This window comes from Amblyomma maculatum, chromosome 1, assembly GCF_055883805.1.
Source record: "Amblyomma maculatum isolate TAMU_Amacu chromosome 1, ASM5588380v1, whole genome shotgun sequence".
NCBI lineage: Eukaryota > Metazoa > Arthropoda > Arachnida > Ixodida > Ixodidae > Amblyomma > Amblyomma maculatum.
The window spans coordinates 121463159-121488158 of record NC_139344.1 but is presented as its reverse complement, the minus strand read 5'-3'; the positions used below and the strand labels follow the sequence as shown (position 1 = coordinate 121488158).

The window sequence follows — 25000 nt, the reverse complement described above, 5'->3', positions numbered from 1 at the left end:
ACGAGCGCCTTGCTTTTCGCCTCCACCGAAAAGCGGCCGCCGAGGCCGGGATTCGATCCCGCAGCCTTGGGAACAGTAGTCGAGCGCCGCTATATATATATATATATATATATATATATATATATATATATATATATATATATATATTAGTCTAGGTTGTCCGGGCCTTATGTTGGTGCCGGACATGAGGGACAAAGTAGGGAGGGGAGGGAACCGGCAACACACGAAATCGGACTTATGTTCTGTCGTGCAGCATATATCGTGCTTTCTGTATACGATATGAACGTGCCGGTTCGGACGATCAGCAACATCCCTAGCTTTGGTCATGTTTTACCTTTTCTTTTCGAGTTTTCTTTTCCTTTCAGACACCTACTCACATTAAAACGTCCACTATAGAGTAAACGCCTTTTTTTTTTTTCGTGCGATCGCTTTTACCCGCAGCCTTCGCTTGTGCTCGCGTATCGAATCCCTGACGCTCGTTTCTATGTCAATATCTGTGCAGCAATGACTCATATCCTAGCAGACGCCACGCTATATTTCGGTGGTACCGATTGTTTTCCAACGCAGTGGAACAGGGGTACGAATGGAATTCCACTTTAGTTACTTTCAACCACAGACAGTTTCGGCAGCAGAGAACATATAAGTACTTTCGAAAGGAGCATTTCGAATCAGAGGTCCCATTTTCCTGGGGGTATGATAACGTTAGTAAAACCGAGTGACAGAGAATTCCGGTATAATTCTTTTTGTGCTGGAAAAACCTTCCCTTACTTTTGAAGGCAAATGGGCAAATAGATTTCCGGTACATGGAGCAACTAGCGCTCGCAGCGGCTCCTACATTAAGCTTAATCTGTGTTTAGATGGTGTAAGCCTGTTTTTCTGGAATAACTAATTTACTTGAAAAATGGCAGATGTTATAACGAGTTGAAACGAGTTAAAGCACCCAACGTTGTGGCGCAGTAATGCTCTCGGCTACTAAACCCGTGTACCCGGGTTCGAATACGCTCCGCACCGGTGGTTCCTTATTTTGCTGGGTTCTGGACCTCCGCATTAGTTTTTTTCGCACTGAAAATCCAACAATTGCCGCAAAAGAAGCCTTTGTATAAGTCGCATATGACATAAGCTGGCGCATTTCTGCGTGCTATCGAATTTGTATCGACAGAAGACAAAAATGTGGAAGCCCATGAATATTCTAGAAATCAAGCTCCCTTCTTACATCCAGAAAGGAGGGTATGTGGAAAAAGATGTCCAAGGGACCTGCAGGGTGACCCACAGAACATAAGCCAAGGATGGCAAAAAAAAAAAAAAAAGACAAGAAGAAGAAAGCAGTGACGCAGCGAGAACGAACCTGAAGTAGCTAGTACACTTGAAGGAGTCAGCGAGAACAAGTATTTAAGTCATTGGCGTCTTGGAGTCACTCGAGCGTTTTTCATTTTAGGAGTTCTACAACGCAGAAATAAGCCTCAAATGACCTGTTTCAGAAAATATAACCTTTATTAGGACAGTTTTTTTTTTTTTTTTCTACGCGCTACGAAATAAGCGCGCGAAATCGAGAAGACGACCGCGAAATTTGGCCCGTGCGGTTTACGGCGGCTGCACGACTATATGACCTCAAATAGTGAGGGAGCGTTGCCAAGGGAGGTATATGTAGAACCTGCGCTCCAGATGGGGGTTTAAAGGTTTCGCAGGACACACATGGCCATGAAATCTACGGAATTTGTGGTTTATTTCGAAGTTCTGCAGTACCCAAAGTTTTCTGGTACTTTCAGCCATGTAAGAGCCTGAGTATTTAACGCCACGTTAACTTCAAATCAGTCTAAATTGTGAAAGACTCCTGCTTGCTCTAACCGAATACCAATAATACGGCTCTTCTTTGCTGTAATTTTATTATCGGTTGGTAATTTTAGCATTATTTCAGCAAAACGTAGCACTCACTTTTCTGAAAATCTTTTATTGCGCTATGTATAGAACGTAGAATATAGTGGAAATGTTAAAACACTGCACGTTGAATTTTTAAATTGTGTGGGAAATAAGTGGCCGCAGAAAAAAAAAAAAAAACGAAACGAAAAAAAGTCGAAATATCCCATTGCACTTTGCAGGCATTGAGTTTTCAGGAGTTTCAAGAACTCCTGAAAAACCCGAGCCCTTACACGGCAAATAAATTTTCAATGGCATGACTTAGCTGTAGCCAAGGGAAACCCGAACAAGGGTTGGCGGCAGTCTTGTGGAGTCAACGTTTCGACAAGTGGACTTTTCGTTTAGGCCCAGACGAAGACAAGTCAGCCTGTCGAAACGTTGGCTAGTGATGTCGGAGGTTCCTCAACATTTATTCGTGTTTCTTCGACTTTGTGTACCCATCTTCTTCACCTCGTCCTGCCATGATTTCGCTTTAGTGATTCCTGTCTTTTAAGCTCTATAATTGATGCACTAGGGTGTTGCGCTGGCGAAGGTAGAGCATTTGTCTCGCGTACAAGGAGAGACAGCGGTTCGAATCCCATGCCACAGAATTTTGCACCAAATAAATAAATAAAAAAAAAAACAGACCGTCGATGGAATTGCGTAACGATGGTCTGGGATGCGGCCTGATCCCGGTGACCACAGCCGACAATGCGCTTCGTCCATAACAGAAGGGTTTGGTCGCCTTGATTTAATACTTGGCCCACATACCCTTATAAATACACAGATTAAAGTCGGGTTGATTGGAGAGATACGGAGGAGGACTTTGGCCCACGTTAGGTGTAGTCAGCCATATTATCATGACGATGTCAGTTGATTCATAGAACAGATTTCATTTCGATATGACCCATCTGTTATCTACAAGTACATGCATAAAATTCATTCCCTGAAAACACACGGCAGAAATTATTGTCACCGTTAGAACGACGCGAACGCTGACGGATGCAAGCAAATGCAGGCGATCTTTTGGATGTCGCCTTTCGCTGACATTTGAAAGAAAAAAGAAAAATCCTATAGCTGCAGTACGTGTCACTTCCACCGTTGACTACAGAGCATCTGTTTCGGCTCAATCCAGTTGTGTGCTGCGGACTCCTTTTTCACTGCCAACTTCATTTTGATCGTAAGAAGAAACCACCACCAAAACGGCGCTGCACAGTGCAGTTCGTTGAGTTATTCTGAAAGATCACTTTATGAATCGCTCTTTATTTTTTGTTGTTGTTGTTGTTTTAGTGCGTGCAATACGATGTCATTTTTTAGTCATTCCCTGCTAATGCGAATCTCGTTCGTTACCGTTATTTTTCTTGTTCCCGAAATAAAATATTCGTTCTATTTTTTTAGTTGTAAACATATTGTCACGCTAATGACGACGATGAGGGATGGTGATGCTGAGGCAGAAGAAGAAGACGAAGCGTTGGTGCCTGGGGCTAGTAGGCTTCACCTTATCCCACTGCCATATCACTGTAAATAAACACCCCTTTGCTATTTCATCGTAACAACTTGGTGGAAGGTGCTCCGTTCGATCCCCAAGTACGGCGCAGCAAGAACCACTGGAGTTTCGACGTAGTCGCCGCCTTGCTGGACTGCCACCGCTTCCAAACATCATGGACCACAGCGATTCTAACCGCGCCGGCCGCGACGCTGCAAGCCAGGCTGGTGACAGGCCTGCCCCCTCCAGCTCTATTCCCTGCCAGCCTTACCGGGAACCACGATCTTTTGCAGGAGAGGAAGGTGAGGACGTTGAGAAGTGGCTACTTCATTATGAACGAGTTAGTCGGTACAACCGGTGGGACCCTATCACCATGCTCACAAATGTCGTCTTCTTTCTAACTCACACGGCGATGACATGGTTCGAGAATAACGAGGACAATTTGACAACTTGGGAACGGTTTGCCACCGAGATCAAACAGCGTTTTGGTGACTCTGTACCGAGCAAAAAACGGGCTGAGCAGACCCTTGCCCAAAGAGCTCAGTTGCCGGATGAAACTTGTACCACTTATACAGAAGAGATCCTCCGATTGTGCAGATGTGTCAATTCCAACATGCCCGAAGAAGATAGAGTCGGCCACATTTTGAAGGGTATCGCGGCTGACGTATACAACTTTTTAATCGCCAAAGACAGCCTTGAAACCGTCTCCGATGTCATTAAACACATCCGCGCTTTTCAAGCTCTGAGAACGCGTCGTATTGTGCCAAAATTTGGGCGGCTGGCCAACGTGCCTACCGTGGCCAGCCTTGATGACCACGCCCAACTAGATCTTCCGTCGACGATCCGGCAAATCGTGCGGGAAGAACTCCTGCGGCTCAACCCACTTCCCCTGCACGAATCTGCTGAGGTCTCTGTCCAGAGGGTATCTAGACGGCCGGCTTCACCACCACAAGCGATTACCGTTCAGCCTTTCCCACAAGCTCCTGAAGTTGCAGCTTCCATTGACTATCCTCCTATGCATTTCGCCAACCGGAATGCGTCGGTGCCTGACGCCCCAAGGTATGACGTCGCCTCAAGTGCCCATAGATCTTCCATTAGATCTACCAGGATTCCTGAGCAGTATGAGCATTCAGACAGACCTACGACGCACCCAGCTGTTCCCTGCTCTTATTCGCAACAGCATTTTCTACCTTCTCCGCCGATATGCTACCGCTGCGGCGTCGAAGGTCACATCGCCAGATACTGCCGCAGTAGGTTCCCACCTCGCTATAACCGTCCGGCGCTTCCAACAGTACCCAACAATCGGCAATACAATCCCGTTTTTCAACAATCAAATACTCAGCGTGGGTATTACCGCAACATCCATAACCAGAATATCCGCGACCACTCCCCTGCATCTGATAGAAGTGTTACTCCACCACCCGCCTTCCGTGCGCGTCGTTCTCCATCACCACGACGGCGCCCCATGTCGCCTCAGCATCATCAGCAGGAAAACTAACCAGCGCGACCAATGGGGGTGAGGCCGCTGGAAATTTGCTGTGTGCCAACATCCCTCCAACTATAATGCTCAAAAACAAAATTCGTGTGTTTATTGATGGTGTGTATACATTAGCTTTGGTGGATACGGGTGCGACTGTGTCTGTGATGAGTAATCAGTTTAGGCGCTTGTTGGGACGCAAAGTGATGTTTGAATATGACCGTGCTTCAACGTTTTGTGGTGTGAGTGGAGAGGCGTTGCGGCCACTGGGTGTGTGTAGTGCGCAAGTGTCTGTGGGTGGTGCAATTTTTCAAGCCGAATTCGTAGTCTTACCCCACTCTACGCATGACATCATTTTAGGAATGGACTTCTTGAAGTTTTGTGGCGCTACCGTGGACTGCCGAAGTCAAGAGGTTCATTTTGATGGCTCGCATCTGCCGACACTTTTTGAAAGTGGCCGTGATGAAGAAACAGTTTTTAGTATTACCGAAGACACAGTAGTTCCACCCTTGTCTGCCATGTTCGTCCCCGTGTCCGTTCCACTTCTTGAGAAGGTTTCATTCCAGGCCATGGTGCACCCAGTTCACTCAGCATGCCTGAAGAAAAATGTAATTATCCCTCACTGTATGATATCCGTGCATCATGGTAGTGCCTCGTTATGGACCATCAACCCATCGTCCGAGCCCGCAGTTTTACCAACGGGATTGAAGCTTGCCTCTTGTGGACCCGATGCGCCCCACGTCGTTGCTTTGGTCACAGATGCTACGAGTGCCATCGTACCTTTGCCTGCTGATGAAACTTCAATCTCCCGCATGATCAGCGCCGATCTCAGCTCACCTCAACGCCGTACTCTTGTGGATATTCTTCTACCTTTTTCGCCTATGTTTGACTTTTCTGAAACAGATGGACCAACCTCTCGCCCTGCACATCGGACCCATCATAGCATCGACACTGGTTCGGCTCGTCCCATTCGTCAAAAGCCATATCGCGTGTCCCCATCTGAGCGCAAAGTCATTCATGAGCAAGTGGAGGACATGCTACAGAAAAAGGTGATACAGGAGTCATCTAGCCCCTGGGCTGCCCCTGTTATTCTTGTACGCAAGAAAGACGGTTCGTGGCGATTCTGCGTCGATTATCGGCGTTTAAATTCTGTTACGAAAAAGGACGTCTATCCTCTTCCTCGCATAGACGATGCCCTCGACTGCCTCTCTGGTGCGTCCTATTTTTCTTGTCTTGATCTCAGATCTGGCTACTGGCAAATTCCAATGGACCCTGCAGATAAGAAAAAAACAGCCTTCGTAACGCCAGATGGCCTTTATGAGTTTAATGTTATGCCATTCGGGCTGTGTAATGCGCCAGCTACATTCGAACGCTTTATGGACACAGTTTTGCGCGGCTTAAAATGGGACATTTGTCTTTGCTATCTGGACGATGTCGTGATATTTGGGAAATCCTTCCAAGAACACAATGACCGTCTAGTACGTGTCTTGAATTGCCTGCACAACGCCGCCCTAATTCTGAACTCCAAAAAGTGCCGCTTTGGAGAGCGCCAAGCGCGGGTGCTAGGACACCTTGTCAATGGTGATGGTGTAATGCCGGATCCCCAGAAAACTGCCGCTGTTGAGTCTTTTAAACCCCCGCAGACAGTGAAGGAGTTGCGCAGTTTTCTAGGGTTGTGCTCGTATTTTAGACGCTTTATACATCGCTTTGCTGACGTTGCTTACCCATTGACGTGCCTTCTCCACAAAAACTCTACTTTTAACTGGACACCAGACTGCGACGCGTCATTCCGTCAACTGAAGTTTCTTTTAATATCGAAACCCATCTTACGTCACTTCGATCCTACTGCAATGACAGAAGTACACACGGACGCTAGTGGAATCGGTCTTGGTGCAGTCCTTGTCCAACGGCACAATGAACGAGAGCATGTTATCGCGTACGCAAGTCGTACCCTGAGCAAGCCGGAGCGAAACTACACAGTCACCGAACAGGAATGCCTAGCTGTAGTTTTCGCTGTGCAGCGTTTCCGTTCATATTTGTACGGACGTTCGTTTACTATCGTAACTGACCATCATTCACTCTGTTGGTTGCGGAACCTTCGAGACCCATGTGGTCGCCTCGCACGCTGGGCCCTCCGGTTACAGGAATATGACTTTGCCGTGGTTTACAAAAGCGGGAGGCGTCATGCAGACGCAGATTGTCTTTCTAGGATGCCAATGGCCACGACTGGACCTGAAAGCGACGATTTCGACAATTATATATCGACCCTCGAGCCAGCGTTCCCCGACACGAATGTTTTCAAAACGGAACAGCAAAATGATACCAGTCTGCAGCCTCTCTTTGCCGAAGCCAACGTACCTACAAGCCGTTTTTGTGTGCATGATGGCCTCCTATGGAAAAAGAGTTATTCGCCTGTCGGCCAGCGATACCTACTCGTAGTTCCCAAGACGTTGTGCACGGACGTATTGCGTGTTATGCATGATAATCCAACTTCTGGGCATTTGGGATCGGTTAGAACACTCCACCGTGCTCAAGAAAGATTTTACTGGCCCAGAATGCGCTCGACGGTTGAACAATACGTTGCCAGTTGCAAGCAATGTCAACGCCACAAACGTCCAACTGCAACTCCGTCTGGCTTGCTGCACCCTGTGAAGACCCCGACAGCACCGTTTGATCAAGTAGGCATTGACCTCGTAGGTCCGTTTCCGAAGTCCGTGGATGGAAATCGCTGGATTGTAATCTGCGTGGACTATCTCACACGTTACTGTGAAACCGCCGCTCTTCCATCTGCTACGGCGCATCAGGTGTCGCTTTTCTTGCTGCACTCAGTCATCTTACGACACGGGCCGCCACGAATTGTCATCACTGACCGGGGCCGACAATTCACTGCTGATGTTGTTGAAGAGCTCATGCGTTTATGCGCCGTAACTTTCCGACACTCGACGCCATACCATCCCCAGACAAATGGCTTGACTGAGCGCGTCAACAGAACGCTTATCAACATGCTAGCCATGTATGTGGACGCAGGGCATAAGAACTGGGACACCATACTGCCCTTCATCACGTATGCGTTTAATACCGCCACGCATGAGACGACTGGATACAGTCCATTTTTTCTGCTTTACGCCAGACCGCCACGCTACTCTCTGGATACTATCCTGCCCTTCACAAGCAGTGAAGACCCCTGCCTGGCTGAGACCCTCTGTCTCGCTGAAGAAGCTCGGAGAATCGCCCGATTACGGTCTGGTGCTTCACAAGAACGTTCCAAAGTGCGATACGATTCCAGTCACCGGCGGGTCACGTACTCTGTAGGTGATTTAGTCTGGCTATGGCGTCCAATTCGGCGCCGTGGCCTACATCAAAAACTCTTGGCCCATTATGACGGCCCATATGTGGTTATCAAACGCCTTAGTGATTTAACTTATGGGATAGCCCGCCTGACAGCATCGGGTCGCCGGTCTGCCAAAACCGAACTGTGTCATGTTGCCCGCTTGAAGCCGTGTCAGCCTCGCACGACTCACGAACACGCCCAGAGGGCTTCGTCTGAGTAGGGGGGAAATGTCACGCTAATGACGACGATGAGGGATGGTGATGGTGAGGCAGAAGAAGAAGACGAAGCGTTGGTGCCTGGGGCTAGTAGGCTTCACCTTATCCCACTGCCATATCACTGTAAATAAACACCCCTTTGCTATTTCATCGTAACAATATCTCATTCTCCACAGTCTCCATACAGTTGTTAATTCCGTGGTAACTCTGCGCAAGTACTCCGGAACGAGCCATTTTTGATAACCAGTACCACGTCCTTTCGTTTCATCGTCGCTGCGTGAAATATGCACACATTCTTTCAAAGGGCACTTCGGACCGACTGACATGGCCGTGGCTGCCAAAACTCTGTATCCAGAGGCTAGCAACGGGCTTGATCAGTGCGTATGGCCACTGTGCCACACAGAGGAGCTAACTCACGGCTGTGGTCAAAACTTTTCAAGCCACAGGATATTCTTTTCAGCCGCGTTGTTGTGCTGCTACCCAACATTCGCAATTACGAGCGTTCGGTATAGGCCAGAAAAGCCAACTTCGGTGTCCTAAAAGTGATTTGTAAAGAGAGCACAGATGTGCATGGACATAAGTGAGCGGAACACGATAAACGCGATCACGCCTTCCTTTTAGAAAGCGAAGGAAGATGATTTGTCCGTAAGAAGGCGCATTTTGGTGTCCGTTATCTGCAGGCACATAGCACAGCTGGGTATTTCAATGACACAACGCGTGAAAAATGTTGAAAAAATTCTTTAGACTGGCCCGTTTGCTTTTCTTCGCCTATGTATCTTTGTCAACAGTTAGCAGCTCAGGTGGGTTGCTTGTGAGCAGCACCGTGTGGCTCGTAACGCACTCCCAGCGTTCCAAGTCTCCTGGCGGTATAATTTGCTGTCCCATCCTTTCTAAGAGAAAGCATGCACTTCCATTAATTCTAAGGGAGCGCCATTATGCGGCTTAGAAGCAGACTCTCTGGGCTCTAAGCTTTTGTCAAAGGCTGTACGTAATATATATATTATTTAGTGCATGCCACGAACACAGCGTGCGAGAAAATAGTCTTCTCTCCGTGCTCGAAGAGCTGAAGTACGAAATCATGCTTATTGTCACGAAAGCTGCAGTTTCCCATTTGTACTACGCTTACAGTACAGTTTCAGTTCGTAAGGTTCGCGATGATGTAATGAATAATCAAAAGGCCGTAGTTTAAAGAAACAGGATAAGAATTTTGATCTCGGCATGGCATATTAAAAATAAAGAGATCAATGAGAGTGGGAAAGAGGTAGAGAGAGGTGACTGAATCTTGCAACTATGAACTTCTTAGCCCAAATTCTAATGCTGCGCTCTCACAAAACGCGACACAAGAGCGAAGTAAGACTTATGTGATATTTCGTATTCAGTCAGAGCCAGAAGAATGTGGACTCACTTGGCCAGAAGAAATACAAGCAGAAGAGTCACCAGGAAAAGTTGATAGTCACAGGCTATGTACCACAGCGTAGGCAGGCACTAAAGCAAGGAAAGAAAAACTTATAAGTAATGTTTTTCTTATGAGTAAATTCTTTTTTGTATCCATAAAACCTTAAATAACATGCCTAAATTTAAAGGCAACGGACAAGCAGTAGGCTGACTAACGGATCAAACTTCGAGATATATATATATATATATATAGTTTTGCCGTTTCTAGGAGTAGGTGCTACGTTATTCAAACCGAAATCGAGAATGCTTCTCAAGCGAACAGACCGCGCAACAAACCTATTGCTTGGCTGCATAATAAAATATATAATTAGCGTTTTTTGAAAACCTTCATGTGACTTAGAGAAAGAAACCTTCACTTGAGACAGCGAAGAGTGCAGCTTCAAAAAGAAAAAAAAAAAACTGTCAACCGCATACAGCTTTTTCGAATAACCTCCTAACGCAATGTTTTTTTTTTGTTTGTTTGTTTTGTTCAAGCGTATTTGTACGGACACTGAACGGCACTAAATTACGAGCCTGAAATTTCATCAATCGTTTCACAATGTCCGAACGAAGCAGAAAACACCCCTGAAAATGTATGGCAAACTGTTCGAAGAAAAATCAAAGAACGTGTAACCTGACTTCTTTAGCAGGGCTTACCTTTATGTACGCTGACACGCTGACAACAGCTTGACTTCAGGCTTGTCTTTCATCGTGTCTTCGAGCGGAACTTAGCTATATAAGTAGATGACTCGCCTAAAATACACCTATTCCAACTGGCCCCCTTGAAGAACGTCATGTCAGGTGACGTAAGACGAGAGGCATGGTGCAAGCTGTTTGCAGCACTACGAAAGGTAAGAGCGATCTGGGCGAATAACGCACGACTGTGTTCCTACGCGCCTGTCGCTGACGACGGCATAGAAGGTTACGAGCGCAATCATGTAGTGCGCACCACGCTCATTGACGTCACCCTTGCTTTTCGTGGTGCTACGAACAGCTTCTGAAACGGAGTATATCTGGTCCGGCCGCCCGCACTACCTGCCTGCCTTGTATCAAAAGGATTAGAGAGCGCACAACGGACAGCTGTGGCATACGGAATGAGCTGCACTCACCACGTCGACCGGGTCGCGCAAATTGGACACGTGCGTCAACACGTGCCACCAGTTGCGGCGACACACGTCGTTCACGAGGTATTGGACCAGGTCGTCCACCAGGGGCCCCGACACCACGAGCGGGTAGAGGAAGAACACGGCCACCAGGAAAGCGCCGGGCACCGTCAGCCTGCACTCGAACGGGCGTCCGCTCATACATGCTTCCCTGTGCCACCTCACACTTTTGCACACACAAACGAGGAGCACGTCAGCAGTCACTGGTGCTCCATACGCGACGTGTGTTAGGAGCTTATACTGCTTTCTCGTCGTTACCGGTACCAGCAGATGCAGAGTGCACGGAATAGTCTTTATGCATCTGCTCAGTTCTATGCGCTGTAAGTACAATGGTGTGAAACACTTAGCGATCCAAGTTAGTGTAAAGACAAATCAACCAGAGAAATAATTGGATATAATAAGATTGTTTATAATAGCTAGCAATAGCAAACATTTTGGGACATGTGCACTGAATGAAAAGACAGCATTCGACTAAATGCGTTCACTTGAATTGAGATCGAGGGATAGAGGAGGAAGATAAACATTCGACGCTTATGGCTCAAGAACCACGCTCACTCACCTGATGTACCGCATCACGGCTGTCACTGGAAGGAGAAACCAGATAGACTTCTTCTTCTTCACTTCATTCAAAATCCCAAAGGCGACTAAGAAGCCACTGCAACAATTAAATAAAAATATGAATTTGCTTAGAGTATGAAAGTCAATAATATTTACTGTTATCCGGCAGGCACGATAACATGAAATTGACGGATTATGAAAACTTCAAAAATTATTGACCAAATTTATTTATTCACTAAATCGATCTAATTTACTTCGTGTAACTTCTGCACCGTCCGCGGTAGGTCATTTTCGTTGGCATTCGGATGCTGAGCCCGAATTTCCAGGGTCAAATTCTGGCCACGGCGGCGTTTCGATGGTAGCGGGAAGCAAAAACACCGCCTACTGTTTGATGTCAACGTAGTTTAAAGGCGCGAAATTAATGCGGAGCCGTCCACTACGGCGCTCATCGTAACTCACATGCAGCTTCTGGACGTTAGATACTGAGAACTGCATATAATCTTTGTTCCTGATAAAAATCATTTTCTATTTACAGCTATGTTGAATTTCGTTCAGCGCCAAAAGACGCATTTATCGGTTAGAGGACTGTATTTAAAGGTAGCATTTTTCTTATCCCGCTTGGGAGTGTATAATAGTGTGCCTTGGCCTCAGAGATCAGTAAACAAAAGGCCATGATGTCATGCAGTTTGAGTTTCTTTTTGCAGACGACCGATGGTGGCGACATCTGTGTTTGATTTCTTCGGCCTTTTATTATTATTATTATTTTTTTTTTTTTACTGTTCTTGATTAGAACACGGTGCCCTGTCGACACAGGCGACCTTCTATTACTTCCATGTCCCTTTAAACCTCAGATACCACCAAAATAATTGCTTTTGAAGCTGGGATACTGGGCTGTACATGAATACTCGAAGCCATTCCCAGTAACTTGTGACTGCAAAGGATTGGTTAACCTGCATGTGTGCCCTTCATTTGAAAGCGTGGTAGTTATTTGTGTTAAGTACTCTTAAGCGCGCGGAATTCTGATGCATTTCTGAGTAGCAAAATATATGAAGACGCGAGCTATCGCGTAACGTATGTATCACAACGACGGTCGCGAATCGCAGTCGTCGGTGCAAAGGGACTGCGGAGCGTGAGCGCCTCGGTGGCGCGAATACCGCGTGACGCGACAAAAGTGACGCGACAAAATTAGTAGGCAGCAATACACTATATATATGTGAAAAAAACAAAAACAAAAAACACATCGCAGACGTTACACGCATCACCATTCTTGCACCAGAATAACAATGCGCATTGACCGATACAACGTTATTTATGGTAGGGCTTTCTTACCTCATGATGAAGAATGTCTCGACGGACAGCATTCCGTTAACGACCACCGTGAAGGCGAAACCATCAATGATATCGAGGAGTCGCATTACTTGCACTAAATACGGAAAGAAAAAGAAAAGAGGTAAGGCGAAAATTGCTATGCCATTGCCGACAGCCCTTGAACAGCAGAAAAGAACATCTATATACGGCGGCATTTTTTCTGCGCTCAGTGTAAATATATATGCTTGTGATGTCTTAGCCACCCGTGACGAAGCATCCATGTTTACTGTTTCTTGAGCCAAGTCAGTTTTATGTCATCGATATGTATTTAGCTGTCCTTTGAAATAATTTCACGCACGTAAGCACGCGCACAATGACCACCGATGGGGTTGAAAATTTTTGAAGCTTTCGTACTTTAACCGAGTCAGCGCAGCAACCATAGGCATGGCTAATTAGCTTAATGAATCCTTAAATTTTGCCAAAATTTTATTAGCTTGTGCTTTTTATGCACTGTACAAGGAAATTTACCCGGAAAAGGTATCTCAAGACGCGTGTTCAGTGTCGTGTTACAAACGTTTCAAGCGACGCAGCTCTGTTTCTCTCTAGACGACGTGCTACATAAGGTGCACCTGTGCTATCATCCCCGCACGAGGAGCAGTTCTTTGGCGCTTATGCACAGCCCGCACGCGCGTACGTGGACGTGCAGAGTACATAAATGCAGCTTTATTTCCATGCAGCCTGCAAGAAGGACATACCCGCTTAAAAGGGAAAACATAAATAGCTCGGGTCGGTGTATTTCTCGCGGTTTTCTATTATACTTCTGACGACGACCGAAACAGTGGCTCGTATGTTTGCCTGAAAATTGCTTTACAGTGCTACCTGTATTAGCCTATAGTTTCCCACGCTTCTTCGGTGTCGTCGTCCCGTCGTCCACACGTGCCCACTCCGGAACCAAATGGTAGACCAATCATTACACAATAAGACAAACAACAAAGCTGTAGGCTCTCTGGTCTCCACCCTCTGGTGGAGGCCGACATGGACAATCGGATTCGAGGCAAGGTTCCTGTCACTGGCCGCAATGCAGAGTTTTCTGACTCCCAGCCACGAATCCGTCCACTCCTATCCATTTAGGTCACTGAGGCCATCCGCGCATGCACAGTGGTATATGCTTGGCGCCATCATTGTGGTAATCATTTCGGGGACCAGCTAGCGTTGACCACTTCTCATATGCTCTACTGGTAAGTGGTTGTAATTCTTGATGTTCTTTTTTTTTTTTGCTTTTTTGCGACTTTACGGTTGAAATAAGTCACTCATTATATGCAGGATCTAGCTACAGAGTCATTATTTTGCTAAAAAAAGCAAGACCTTTCGGAAATATGGTCGCGTCCTCGGCTGCGCAGGGCAGGACGTAAATTCCTGGCTGTATTTTATTGCTGCTGAGGGCTTGCTCAGTTCTTTTGTTTTTACTAACGCTCGTCCGAAGATTCTGCTGCAACGCCGCAGACGGCTCGTAGCGGGCCATATATGCTAAGGAGCTTGGCACGAAGCATTCCTCACACGCATTAAGTGAAGTTTGGGTGACGGTTTAAAGCCTCTCGAGTTTATTCGCAGCACGTACCTGCTTCTGGTGCTAACATCCTCAACCTTACAATAAAACTGCGATACAAGAGCTCGACTGAAGCGGTACTTTCTGGAATGCGTTTGAAAAGTACGCATTGCCTGACACCTGTAACCACGAGCTCAAATTGCGTACCTTATCTACTAAGCGACCAGCTGGAAATATTAAAGTTTTTTGTGATGCAACAAGCCCGATCTACCTTGAGGTGCAAATAACTTTATGCCGCATCTCAATCTTAAATAAGGGTTTTCCACGGGAATTCACTGAGCAGGAACACATGGCGGGACAAGAAAAACGCACTGGAAATTTTCAACTTCTCTTGTGGATATCACGAAATATAGATCACGTGGCGCGATGTTATTCTTGTTTTGTGTACTGTATCATACGGATTATTTGAAGTTATTTTGCCAAGATGCTGGCGATATCAAACATTTTTCGAGGAAACCCGTGAGTAATTAATGTTGTGCATAACTCCGCATGGTAGCTTGGGTTAATTTCAAGTATTCAGACCGTCACCACTGGTCGTATTTCCAGTATTTCTGCCTCGGAAAGAAACAATCAAATGCAATAAAGTAAAAGGATAGCAGCACTGTCCGCGCCGCACGCCTCCGTATATAGCATGTGTTTTCGTCCGCGCTAAGTTTTCGTCCTTGCGACGTGTAAAGCCTGACGCCCCTTTCCTCACTGTGCAGCCCCGAAAAACCAACATGGAAAAGGGTTTGCAAAGATGCGACATTAAAATGAACACCCTCCTACTGCCCTTTAGTTACCAACGTTCCAAAGAAAGGAATGGTTTTGATTCGGGCATGAATGGAGACAAGTCCTCGTGCCGAAACATTGTTCAGCGGTCTGAAGCTTTCCTTCCACCACTTGTGATTTGTTTGCTGCAGTGAGTATACCGAACTCCGTCACTACGATTATTTACTGCTCGCCTGACTGCAGTACAGTTGACTAAGAGTGGAGGAGAAGACCGCCGGTTTTGAAATCAGGAAATACAAAATCGCCATCGTACTGAAAAGCTGGTTTTTGCAGCGTACACCACGTGCAGCACGACAGGGTGAAAGCTAAAGCTGGTGCAAAAAAAAAAAAAAAAACACAAAGAGCTATATCATCTGAGCTTTTCTATTTTTACAACGGTGCAGGACTGGCCAGGGCCTTGGCTGTCTCGCCTGCTTATCGCGGTCGCCAAAGCCACAGGCGTGAGGCGTTGCTGAACAGTACGTACAGTATGTACAGTCATGAGCAATATGAGCTATAACAAAGTTTGAGCCTTTATTTATTGATTACTATATAATATTGATTGACAAGAACATATTATTTAGTTTTTTTTTTTAAAGAGGCTTACTGTGGATGCATAATATCCCTAGGTCGCCCATCATACTTAATAGAGAAATACCGATAATTTTCGCAATTTTGGGCAAAATGTTTGTTCTTTCCCATAGTGCTCATGACTGTACGTTAGCGAGAGCTGCAGGTTTCGCTTTAATGCCAGCAAATCGTGCAGCAGAATATGGCTGCCACGGCGCCTTATCTTGTAAGCTTTCGTTTTCCTTTTCTTTATTTCCAATACTATCACTGCGGGCGATAGCTTGTGACGTTAGAGCTGACAGGCGGTACACAATATCGCACGCAGGCTCCATTATCAAAGTCAACCCACTTTTTTTTTTAAACCTCTTTAATCAGGCCTGACCATTGATAAATAGACGAACGCAAGTTTAAAAACTACGAGCCCTCCTTACATTTTCGCAAACTGCACGCACTGATAGTTGACACAGAGATTGCTCAACTCGCGCGGCGGGTAAGCGGTCAGCTTGTTGGCTCGCGTTTGTGTTGTAAAGCGACACAAACACGGAGGCAAAGTATAAGACAAAGAGGCCCCTAACCGCGACTGGCCCTTTATCGTGGGTGCGTGGTACTTTAGGAAAGGACAGCAATGCATGGCGCAAGCGCTGTCTACCATATCATGACATCACTTGGCCTCACCCACGACGTGGGGGTCAATGATGGCGTAGTTGTGGCACAGGGTGACCCACAGGTACGAGATGACTCGGATGCCATGCAGGCAGCGCAGCCGGTGCGCCTCCGTCTCTTTGCCGGCACGCTTGAACAAGGTCCTCGTGTTGTCGATCGCCGAGAAGGTCAGCAGCAGGCGTAGCCAAAGCGCTGCGCAACAGCCCATCGGCGCATCACGAGCATGCCCCGCCCCCCATTTCACGCACACACATTTTAAGGCGAAAACATTATATGCTCCATTATCAACGGAACCAGCTGGTTCCGTCGTCTAGTCGTCGGCGGTGACCAACAGAAGTGGTCCAAAGCATTAGATTGGTCTAGCAGCTAGAAACGTCACGTCATCACCCAGTAGACCGATCAACAACCGGCGGCGCGAAAAAGCTTCTCGGTTCATGTGATGTCACGCGTGATCGCAATGGTCCATTAGGTAGCTATTGAACATGCGCTTGTAAATGAAACCCATGACGTTGGATTACGCACGTTAATGCGAGGAAACGTCGGATTAAGGGTGTATTTAGTTTTATAAATCAATCAGTTTATTTCCAACATGAACGGTGTTGAGGGGCTGCAAACAAAAAGCCTCCCGATGGGCCTGACTGGGTCCCGTGCACAAGGCAATATACAACAAGCTCAGGTACATTACGGTATTATATAATCATACAGTTTCTTATACATGTGATACATTACAAAATATAGTTATTTGAAAAAAAAAACAAAAAAAAAACGGGGGAACATACTTCAACATTTGCTGGCCATAATTAGTGCGCAGCACGGAATTTCCCATCGTTGAAGTTGCCGAATATTACGTGTGTTTTGTTTAAGAGATAAATTTGCGTTACTGCCAAGAACATTGTTATTTCTTTTAATACCTGCCTCATAACGCTGTGCTAAAGTTCTTCTGCAGATTTCAGGGATACATGTTAGATTCAGTTCTGTAAAGGATATGATTTTTGTGATACTGGAGGTCGAGTAAAGATGAATTCTTGTGTATTTCGGTGCATTTAGGATGCATCAAGTTCTATTAAGGTGGATTAAGAGTGAATTATGGCGGAAAACGATGGATTAAAGGTGAATAGCAATGAGTTAATTTGCAGTATCGCGGATTGCGATGGATTGCTTTCGGTTGAGGACTGATTCTAACGAATTGCCGTGGAAAGAGTGGGTTATTCGATTAAATCGTCTAATGGCGGATTAGAATGAATTATGGGTAGATTCTTGTGAACTAAACGTAGTCAGTGCTTTCGCTTTCGCAACACGTAAGTGCCTCAGTAATTTTGCGGTGTTGCGTTTGCATTTCAGCGACGCAGAGCAGTGTGACAGGTTCTCAGTGGTATCATTGAGGTGTTAACTGCACGCGATATCATACAGGCGCCCATAGAGGAGGAAGACGTTCAGGTTATTGGTACACGCCTCCGAACTATACGCTAACAGACGCATGTCATGTGAAGTGCAGTTTCGTGCTGCATGGGTCACGACGAAGTTATAACCGCGCGAAAATTCGCGTTAACGACTACGCACCCACTCCAAGGCCAGTGTCGTCGTCGGTATGCACAAACAAAAGGCTCGGCAAAAGACGCGCTTGAGCCTGTTTCGAGTAAGCCCCTGAGGGGCCAGCCACGAACAGGTAGGTCCTCTGACAGCCCTCTGGGTCAGCGAGCTTAAGCGCGACTCGGTTGCTTTTACGTGTTCAGGGCTAGCGCTTAATAATTCATACGCGAGCGATATCATTTCTTGCTCCGAACTTTATGAATTACTGGGACATGCTTGCGCGCACTGTGACCTTCTAAAGAGTTGCTTCGCATTACGAAATGTTGTTTGTCTTCAAAGGTGTCCTCGACGCCCGTCGTAGGTAAGTTTTTACCTTCCAGAAGGACGAATAGTGAGACATTAAACGACGGTTCTAAAGCGCGAAGGGCAAATTTTTCAAGTATACTCTCTCAGGAAATGAAAGCAGAGAACACATTCTTGACGCATCTTATGTTTCTAGTTCAGAAATCAGAGAAATATAAAACCTTCAGGATCACAAAAAATAGTGTACTCCACTATAGAAGCAAATTATGCTTATTTCTAAACTTTTTCAACAAGAAAACATCGTATATATTCTAAAGCGCGCAAAATATTTCACAATTATGATTCAGCATATTTCCGTCACCTGCTGATGTAGCAGTATATCGTGTCTCTGAAGTTGATCCGGCAAGAAAAGGTTTACTTTTGCAGCGAGGGACCATAAAGTAAGTACGCCTTCTAAAACTATGACATATGACACTTTCCGTCTCATTTGATAAACGTGCTGGAAAGAGCGGCTTTCAGTTCCCACTATGCTCTGTAGACGAGCAGAGATCTGAGCCAGGAGGTACATGCTCGAACTTGAACAAGAGTCAAAAAGACAAAAACTTTAACAGACAAACAGATTGCATAGGACGAAGGCCAAGGCTTATATAGGTAGAGGAAGACAGAATGCGACAAGGCGAAGGCGGAGACTAGTTGGTGTTAATCGCGATAAGTGATTTCGCACACACAGACACCTGTCATTACGTCTGTCCGTGTTCAAGTCTGTATCGCGCGTGATAGGAGGAGAAGAAGGAGGAGTAAATGCGGGGAGATTAAATGGCAAAAGAAGCCGGCTAGCTACTTTGCACTGGGGGAAGAGGAATAGAGGAATATAAAGAAAGAAAAACGGAGTAAAAGGGGCAATAGAAGTCATTGCATACATTGTAACAAACAGGCTAACAAAGAGGGTTCTGCTTAAGTTGAGGACAACGCAGAGGGCTACGGAAAGAAAAATGGTAGGGGTAACATTAAGAGATAGGAAGCGTGAAGAGTGGGTCAGAGAAATAACTCGTTACTGACATTCTAGTGGAAACCAAGAAGAAGAAATGGGCATGGGCAGGACATGTAGTGCGAAGAGAGGATAACCGATGGTCGCTTAGGGTAACAAACTGGATTCCAAGGGAAGGAAAGCGTAGCAGGGGCCGGCAGAAAGTTAGGTGGGCGGATGAGGTTAAGAAGTTCGCAGGGGTCAAGTGGATGCAGCTAGCACAGGACCGGGTTAATTGGAGGAATGTGGGAGAGGCGTTTCCCTGCAGTGGGTATAATCAGACTGATGATGATGATGATGGTGATGATGATACAGTGTAAAGTCGCAGCCTCTCATGCAGGCCCGACGCTCTTAGGAAACGGAGGAGAGGCTTTCACTGCAGATGATCGCCGCTGCCACTGTCCGAGGATTTATTTTCTTTTCTCCATCAGCAGGCGTGGGTCTCGATTCTGCAGTGCAGGACATCCTTTTTCGGCACTGTATTCGGAGCTCTAACAAAGAATATGTGAAATGATTTTTTCACCACCACAGATGTCGCGCGCACGGTTATCAGCCATGCTGATAACAAACGAATAATGGTTATACCTCTTGCATTACCGGGTTAATAGAAATTTGTCCCTTGACAACCTTTTTGTTCGGTTTAGGCTAGTGCTCTAGCCGCCACGTTATTCAGCCAACCGCAAGTGAGTAGTAATGGAAATCATTCAAGCAGTTCAGACAACTTTCGAACGTAAGGAATAAAAAAAAAAAGTGTATTCGGATAAGCATTGTCCTATCCGATTTGCTGAACGAATAATTTGTAAATAGTTTGCGGAAAAATTATTCGGAACGATTAGAAGACTCCAAGAGTTTGAACAGGTCAAGAATAGTTAGCACGAAGTTTGAATAGGGCACGCCATAGTTTTCCTCGGCGAATGTTTTACAAAGAAGGCCCGCTCTGACGCTGTACAGAATGCTACCGCAGTAGGTTGATCCTAACCGCTTTCAGTCGATCATGCCGCCGCGGTCAGGGTTCAGCGCCCGCGACGCGGTCTGTTTGTGTGACAGCGTTTATCACGCTCATATACATGACCTCCAAGATTGGACGGCGCGGCAGGTTTCAGGAAGTTTCAACAAACCCTGCCTTTACGTACGATGTCTGATGGCTCAAAACTCTCGTCCATCTCATCAACTGAGATGTTGTGCTAGTCTGTTCGCCGTCGTAAAGATTACCATCGCTCTTACAGTGTGACATGACAGTCACAAAGTTAATGTACTGAATTCATACTGCGTACGTCCAAGCGGCAAAAGCTAAATGTTGCTTTCGATAGCTACAGCTTTATTACCGTGAGTTATAGCGCCGCCACAAACGCTTCATTCTTATGCATGGATGTTCGTTTTGTACGAACATTCGCAAAAGTAGCGAACATTTCTAAAAACATTCGATTCGCATTAAATTCGATTCTTTCACTACTCAGTTTGCGTGATTTCGTATTTAACTAGCTATTCATGCTGAATTCAACGGCAAAGCGAGTCTTTATTAGATTCAATTTCGCAACAGTAATTTTCTTCACACCTCTAAAAACAAAGGTGACAGAACATGGGTTAACACCGACTGGCAACGTTCGAGACTAATACTTAGTCAGAAAAAAAAAATTAAAATATGGATAGAGTAAAGAGGGGAGCGCACAGCCAGAACAATAATAAATTGTGGTTGTAAACTTGCGAGAAAGAGTACGTACGCTGGTTGCATCCTTTTAATAACGGTACCACAAGCAAGGAAGTGTTTAAGAAGCACACTGTTCCATGCGAATAAGAAAAAAAAAAGTTCGTCTGTAAAAGCATGGCAGAAAAAAAAAAAGAAGTGTAAAGTGTATAGCTCACGTTGGTCGGGGTCTTTCTTGCATCCTCTGTGAAGTAACATAAGCCACAATTCCAGACTCGTTGCTGACAGTAGTAGTAAACCAAGAACGCTCAGCATGCATCTGAAACAGCGGATATAATTGCACACCTCAGGCCTCAAATTTTGTCAGAGAGAGAGAGAGAGAGAGAGAGAGAGAGAGAGAGAGAGAGAGAGAGAGAGAGAGAGAGAGAGAGAGAGAGAGAGAGAGAGAAGCATTCTGGGCTCTTACCGGTGGTAAAAAAGAAAGCAAAGTAGAGGGTGCGGTTTTTCTTTCATTCGCTCAACTATCTGGCGCACGCGTGGCGTTGGTCTGCTCGTAGCGGAAATAGCGACGAAGCAAGGCGCACACATAAGGCGTTTCACCTGACGCGTACCGATCGAGGCTTTAAAATATATAGCTTCATCTTATTAAAATTCAACCAAAGCAGTATTTTCCCCAGTCTCCTAATTATTGCAACCAGATACCATGTTTTGCATCAATAATCTTACTTCAATATATACGCCTTTGCATGGCAGCTGGTATGCGGTCACAACTCAAGAAACAATGGCACTCACCGGCTTCAGTACTAAATGAAGAGTCGATCAACTACACAGTAGGGATAGAATCAAACAGAAAAGTTCACAAAACAGCACCCTGGGGATCATGTTATTTATTCATTAAATAACCATTAGGTTAAAAGTAAATAAAAAAACTTGGCGGGAACTTTTCTGTCAAACGTTTCAACAGTACAGGAGCAGTAAGAAAATAATCGTCCTTCAGTTGTAGACCATCTCCGAGCCTGAATAGGAACGCAAACAGCGAAGTCCTTCAGTAAATAGATTGGTTATGAACTGTTTTTTTTTTCTTTCGTGCTTCACACATTTAGCATAGCTTGCGATATGGCGAAGGGGCCTGAAATTTGGTCACACATATGCGCTGATTAATGGCTCTGGCTAGCAGTGAGTAGCAAAATTTTAAAGGCAAGCGGCCACGGCGCATGGTGTAAAAAAAGAGGGAGGGGGGGGGGGGGGGGGGCAAGTGTTTTAATTTTCGCGCGCATTACTTTTACATTTAATCGGCATTCTGAGTAAAGCTGCCTTTGCAAAGTGACTTCTTGTGATACCCTACTGATACTTCTCGCGAAATCAAACAAGTAAAGATTAATTTTAACCTCTTTTGAGCATGCCGAGATACCGATATGTGTTCATTCAGAAATTATTTAGAGCACTTCTTTTTTCTTCACTTTCTCTGAATGGTACCAGCTTTTCTATCAATAAATATTCAAGGCGTGTCAAGTGGTCTTGATTTGTCCAAACATTTTGTGCCAAAAGTAGTCTAAACCTTGGTATAATGTTTTTTTATTCGCTATCATATACCGCCATTCAACTTCTACATGTTTCTAGAGTAATTATTTCCTTACAGTATACAGTCCTTCTTATTGCAGAGAGTTAATAGATTTTTAAAAATTCTTGATTACAGGTAATTAATAGAGTCCTAGCAAAAGGCAACGGGCCACCATTCAGGTTTTGATAATGAAAGGATGCGGGCCGCTGTGCACCCAAAGAAGGCTACTGAATGTTTTCAGAAAATGACCAAAGCAAATGCCTAAATAGGTGATGAAGTTTAGAAAAGGGGAAACAAGCGTTGGAGAATAATCATGCCGTGAGGCCTTCAACTGCGGTCAGGCCACTGAAACAAATAGTAAGTGAGTGGACGAATTTAGAGGTGACAGAATTGACTAGAGCAATAGGCAGTGATTTTTGATTAAGTTTAGAGAAGGGAAGGCTAGCTTTGAAGAATAACCATGCTGTGGGAGACCATCAACTGCGACGACTGAAATGAACAGCTGGCCATTAGACGAAATAATTAATGCAAAAAGAGTAATTGCAACCGACCAGCTTGCTGTACAACTGGGCTGTTGTGATAATAGCATAGAGAAGATAGTCGAATGTGGGTACCTCGGAAGTAAGCACCCGATCTCAAAAAGAAGAGTGGAAGTCTACTCTGATCTGAGGGAGGTGTTTGAAGACAACGAAGACTTCTTTTTTTCCAACCTGGTGACAGGGGATCAAATATGAGCGCACCTTTGTGATCCCGAAACATCTCATCTGCAATATTGTCATTTGGTTTGGGGTAATGACACCAAGAAATCAATGAATAAGCTAGTTACTTTACAAGAAAATGACCCCGCCTGGCTGGCGCAGTGGTTAGAGCGCTCGACTACTGTTCCCAAGGATGCGGAATCGAATCCCGGCCTCGGCGGCCACTTTTCGTTGGAGGCGAAAAGCAAGGCGCCCGTGTGCTGTGCAATGTCAATGCACGTTAAAGAACCTCAGGTGGTCGAAATTTCTGGGGTCCTCCGCTACGGCGTCTCTCATAGCCTGAGTGGCTTTAAGACGTTAAACTACACAAACCAAACCAAACTTACAAGAAAATGCAGTTCGAGCAATTGCAAACGCTCCATATAATGCCCACACTTCCGATCTTTTCCTTAAATACAATATTGCTAAACTTTCTACCCTCTGTGAGCATCAAGTGTTACAATCCCTAAAATCGGAAATCCATAAAAATATAACACATTATGGGCTGCTGCCAACTTCAGATTAACATGTCATCTCGTTCCACACGCCATCATGAACATGGGCATGTTCCACGACTACGTACGAACTATGGTCTCCAGATGCTTCAAAACTGCCTGCCAAGTACACTGAACAAATATAAGCTAACGGACGAGCAGTTGCGTATTCTAACGAAGAAAAAATATTTGAAAATACTAACCAGTATTGTACAATCTGACTGCATTTGAACGAGTGCACAATATCCTTTTTTTTTTTGTACTTCTCTTATTATGCATATTTCAGCTATTATGAATTGATTGCTCCGTGTTATTCTTCCCCTTTGATATGTGTACCGAGCATGCATTGCTTGGGAGAGTTGAATAATAGTTTTTTATTTTTTTATTTTTTTAAGGAACAGTTGTTCTAAACATATGCTGAAATTTAGCCACGTATATTGGTTAATAAAAGTTATGTCAACTTTTACATTGTCTCTGGCACAACCTTATAATTATTTCCGTATCATTCCCTTCTTTGCCACCCCACTGCGGTGGTGCTGCGGTTAGGGCGCTCGAATGCTGTGCCCAAGGATGCGGAACCGAATCCCGGCCGCGACGGCCGCTTTTCAATGGTGGCGAAAAGCAAGGCGCCCATGTGCTGTGCGATGTCAGTGCACGTTAAAAAACTCGAGGTGGTTGAAATGTCTGGAGCCCTCCACTACGGCTTCTGTCATGGCTTAAGTCGGTTTGGAACGTTAAACCCCATCAACTATGAACACTTCTTTGCCACCAGTGCACTCCATTTTATTTCTCACCACCGCAACTTCTGTGCACTGCATGATTGCTGCTAGCGGATGAAAAATGGGGGAGTAGGGACGCGCTTACATCAAGGACAGCTGCAGGGTGGTGAAGGTCACGGGCTTTTGGACGGCGCACGCGCTGACCTTGGTGTTTATCCGGAACGGTTTGGCAACTGAAAGGAAGAAAGCAAGATACATCGATAAAGCAGTTCGCTGCTCGGCCGGCGCGAAGCAAGCACGGGAGTTTTCTGCGCTTACATCTGTCCACCATGTACTTGAGGTCTTTTCCGGAGCACTCGGACGGCAGACAGACTCCCAAGCGCAATCCTCCCACCAACCAGTGGTCGTAAAACCTCTTTAACTGAGTCACGTTCCGCACACGTTTCTGGAAAACGAACAAAGTAAAGCAAAAAAAAAAAAAGAAGAAGATGGTAGTTTAGTCACAGCTGAGCTCGAGTGTTATGTGCGAA

The 25000-nt window shown here is 45.6% G+C and overlaps 1 protein-coding gene across 1 annotated transcript in view; it reads right to left on the bottom strand.

Annotated features, from left to right (window-relative positions):
- The window catches only part of LOC146203747 (nose resistant to fluoxetine protein 6-like), a 46618-nt gene that overhangs the window by 10299 nt on the left and 11319 nt on the right, over positions 1 to 25000 (bottom strand). The window contains exons 3-10 of the mRNA XM_084603339.1: positions 24789 to 24915; positions 24616 to 24703; positions 21178 to 21278; positions 16467 to 16646; positions 12887 to 12980; positions 11559 to 11654; positions 10946 to 11114; positions 9808 to 9887 (exon numbers count right to left, since the gene is read on the bottom strand). Coding sequence (XP_084459465.1) covers positions 9808 to 9887; positions 10946 to 11114; positions 11559 to 11654; positions 12887 to 12980; positions 16467 to 16646; positions 21178 to 21278; positions 24616 to 24703; positions 24789 to 24915 — 935 coding nt within the window. The remainder of the gene's footprint in view (positions 1 to 9807; positions 9888 to 10945; positions 11115 to 11558; positions 11655 to 12886; positions 12981 to 16466; positions 16647 to 21177; positions 21279 to 24615; positions 24704 to 24788; positions 24916 to 25000) is intronic.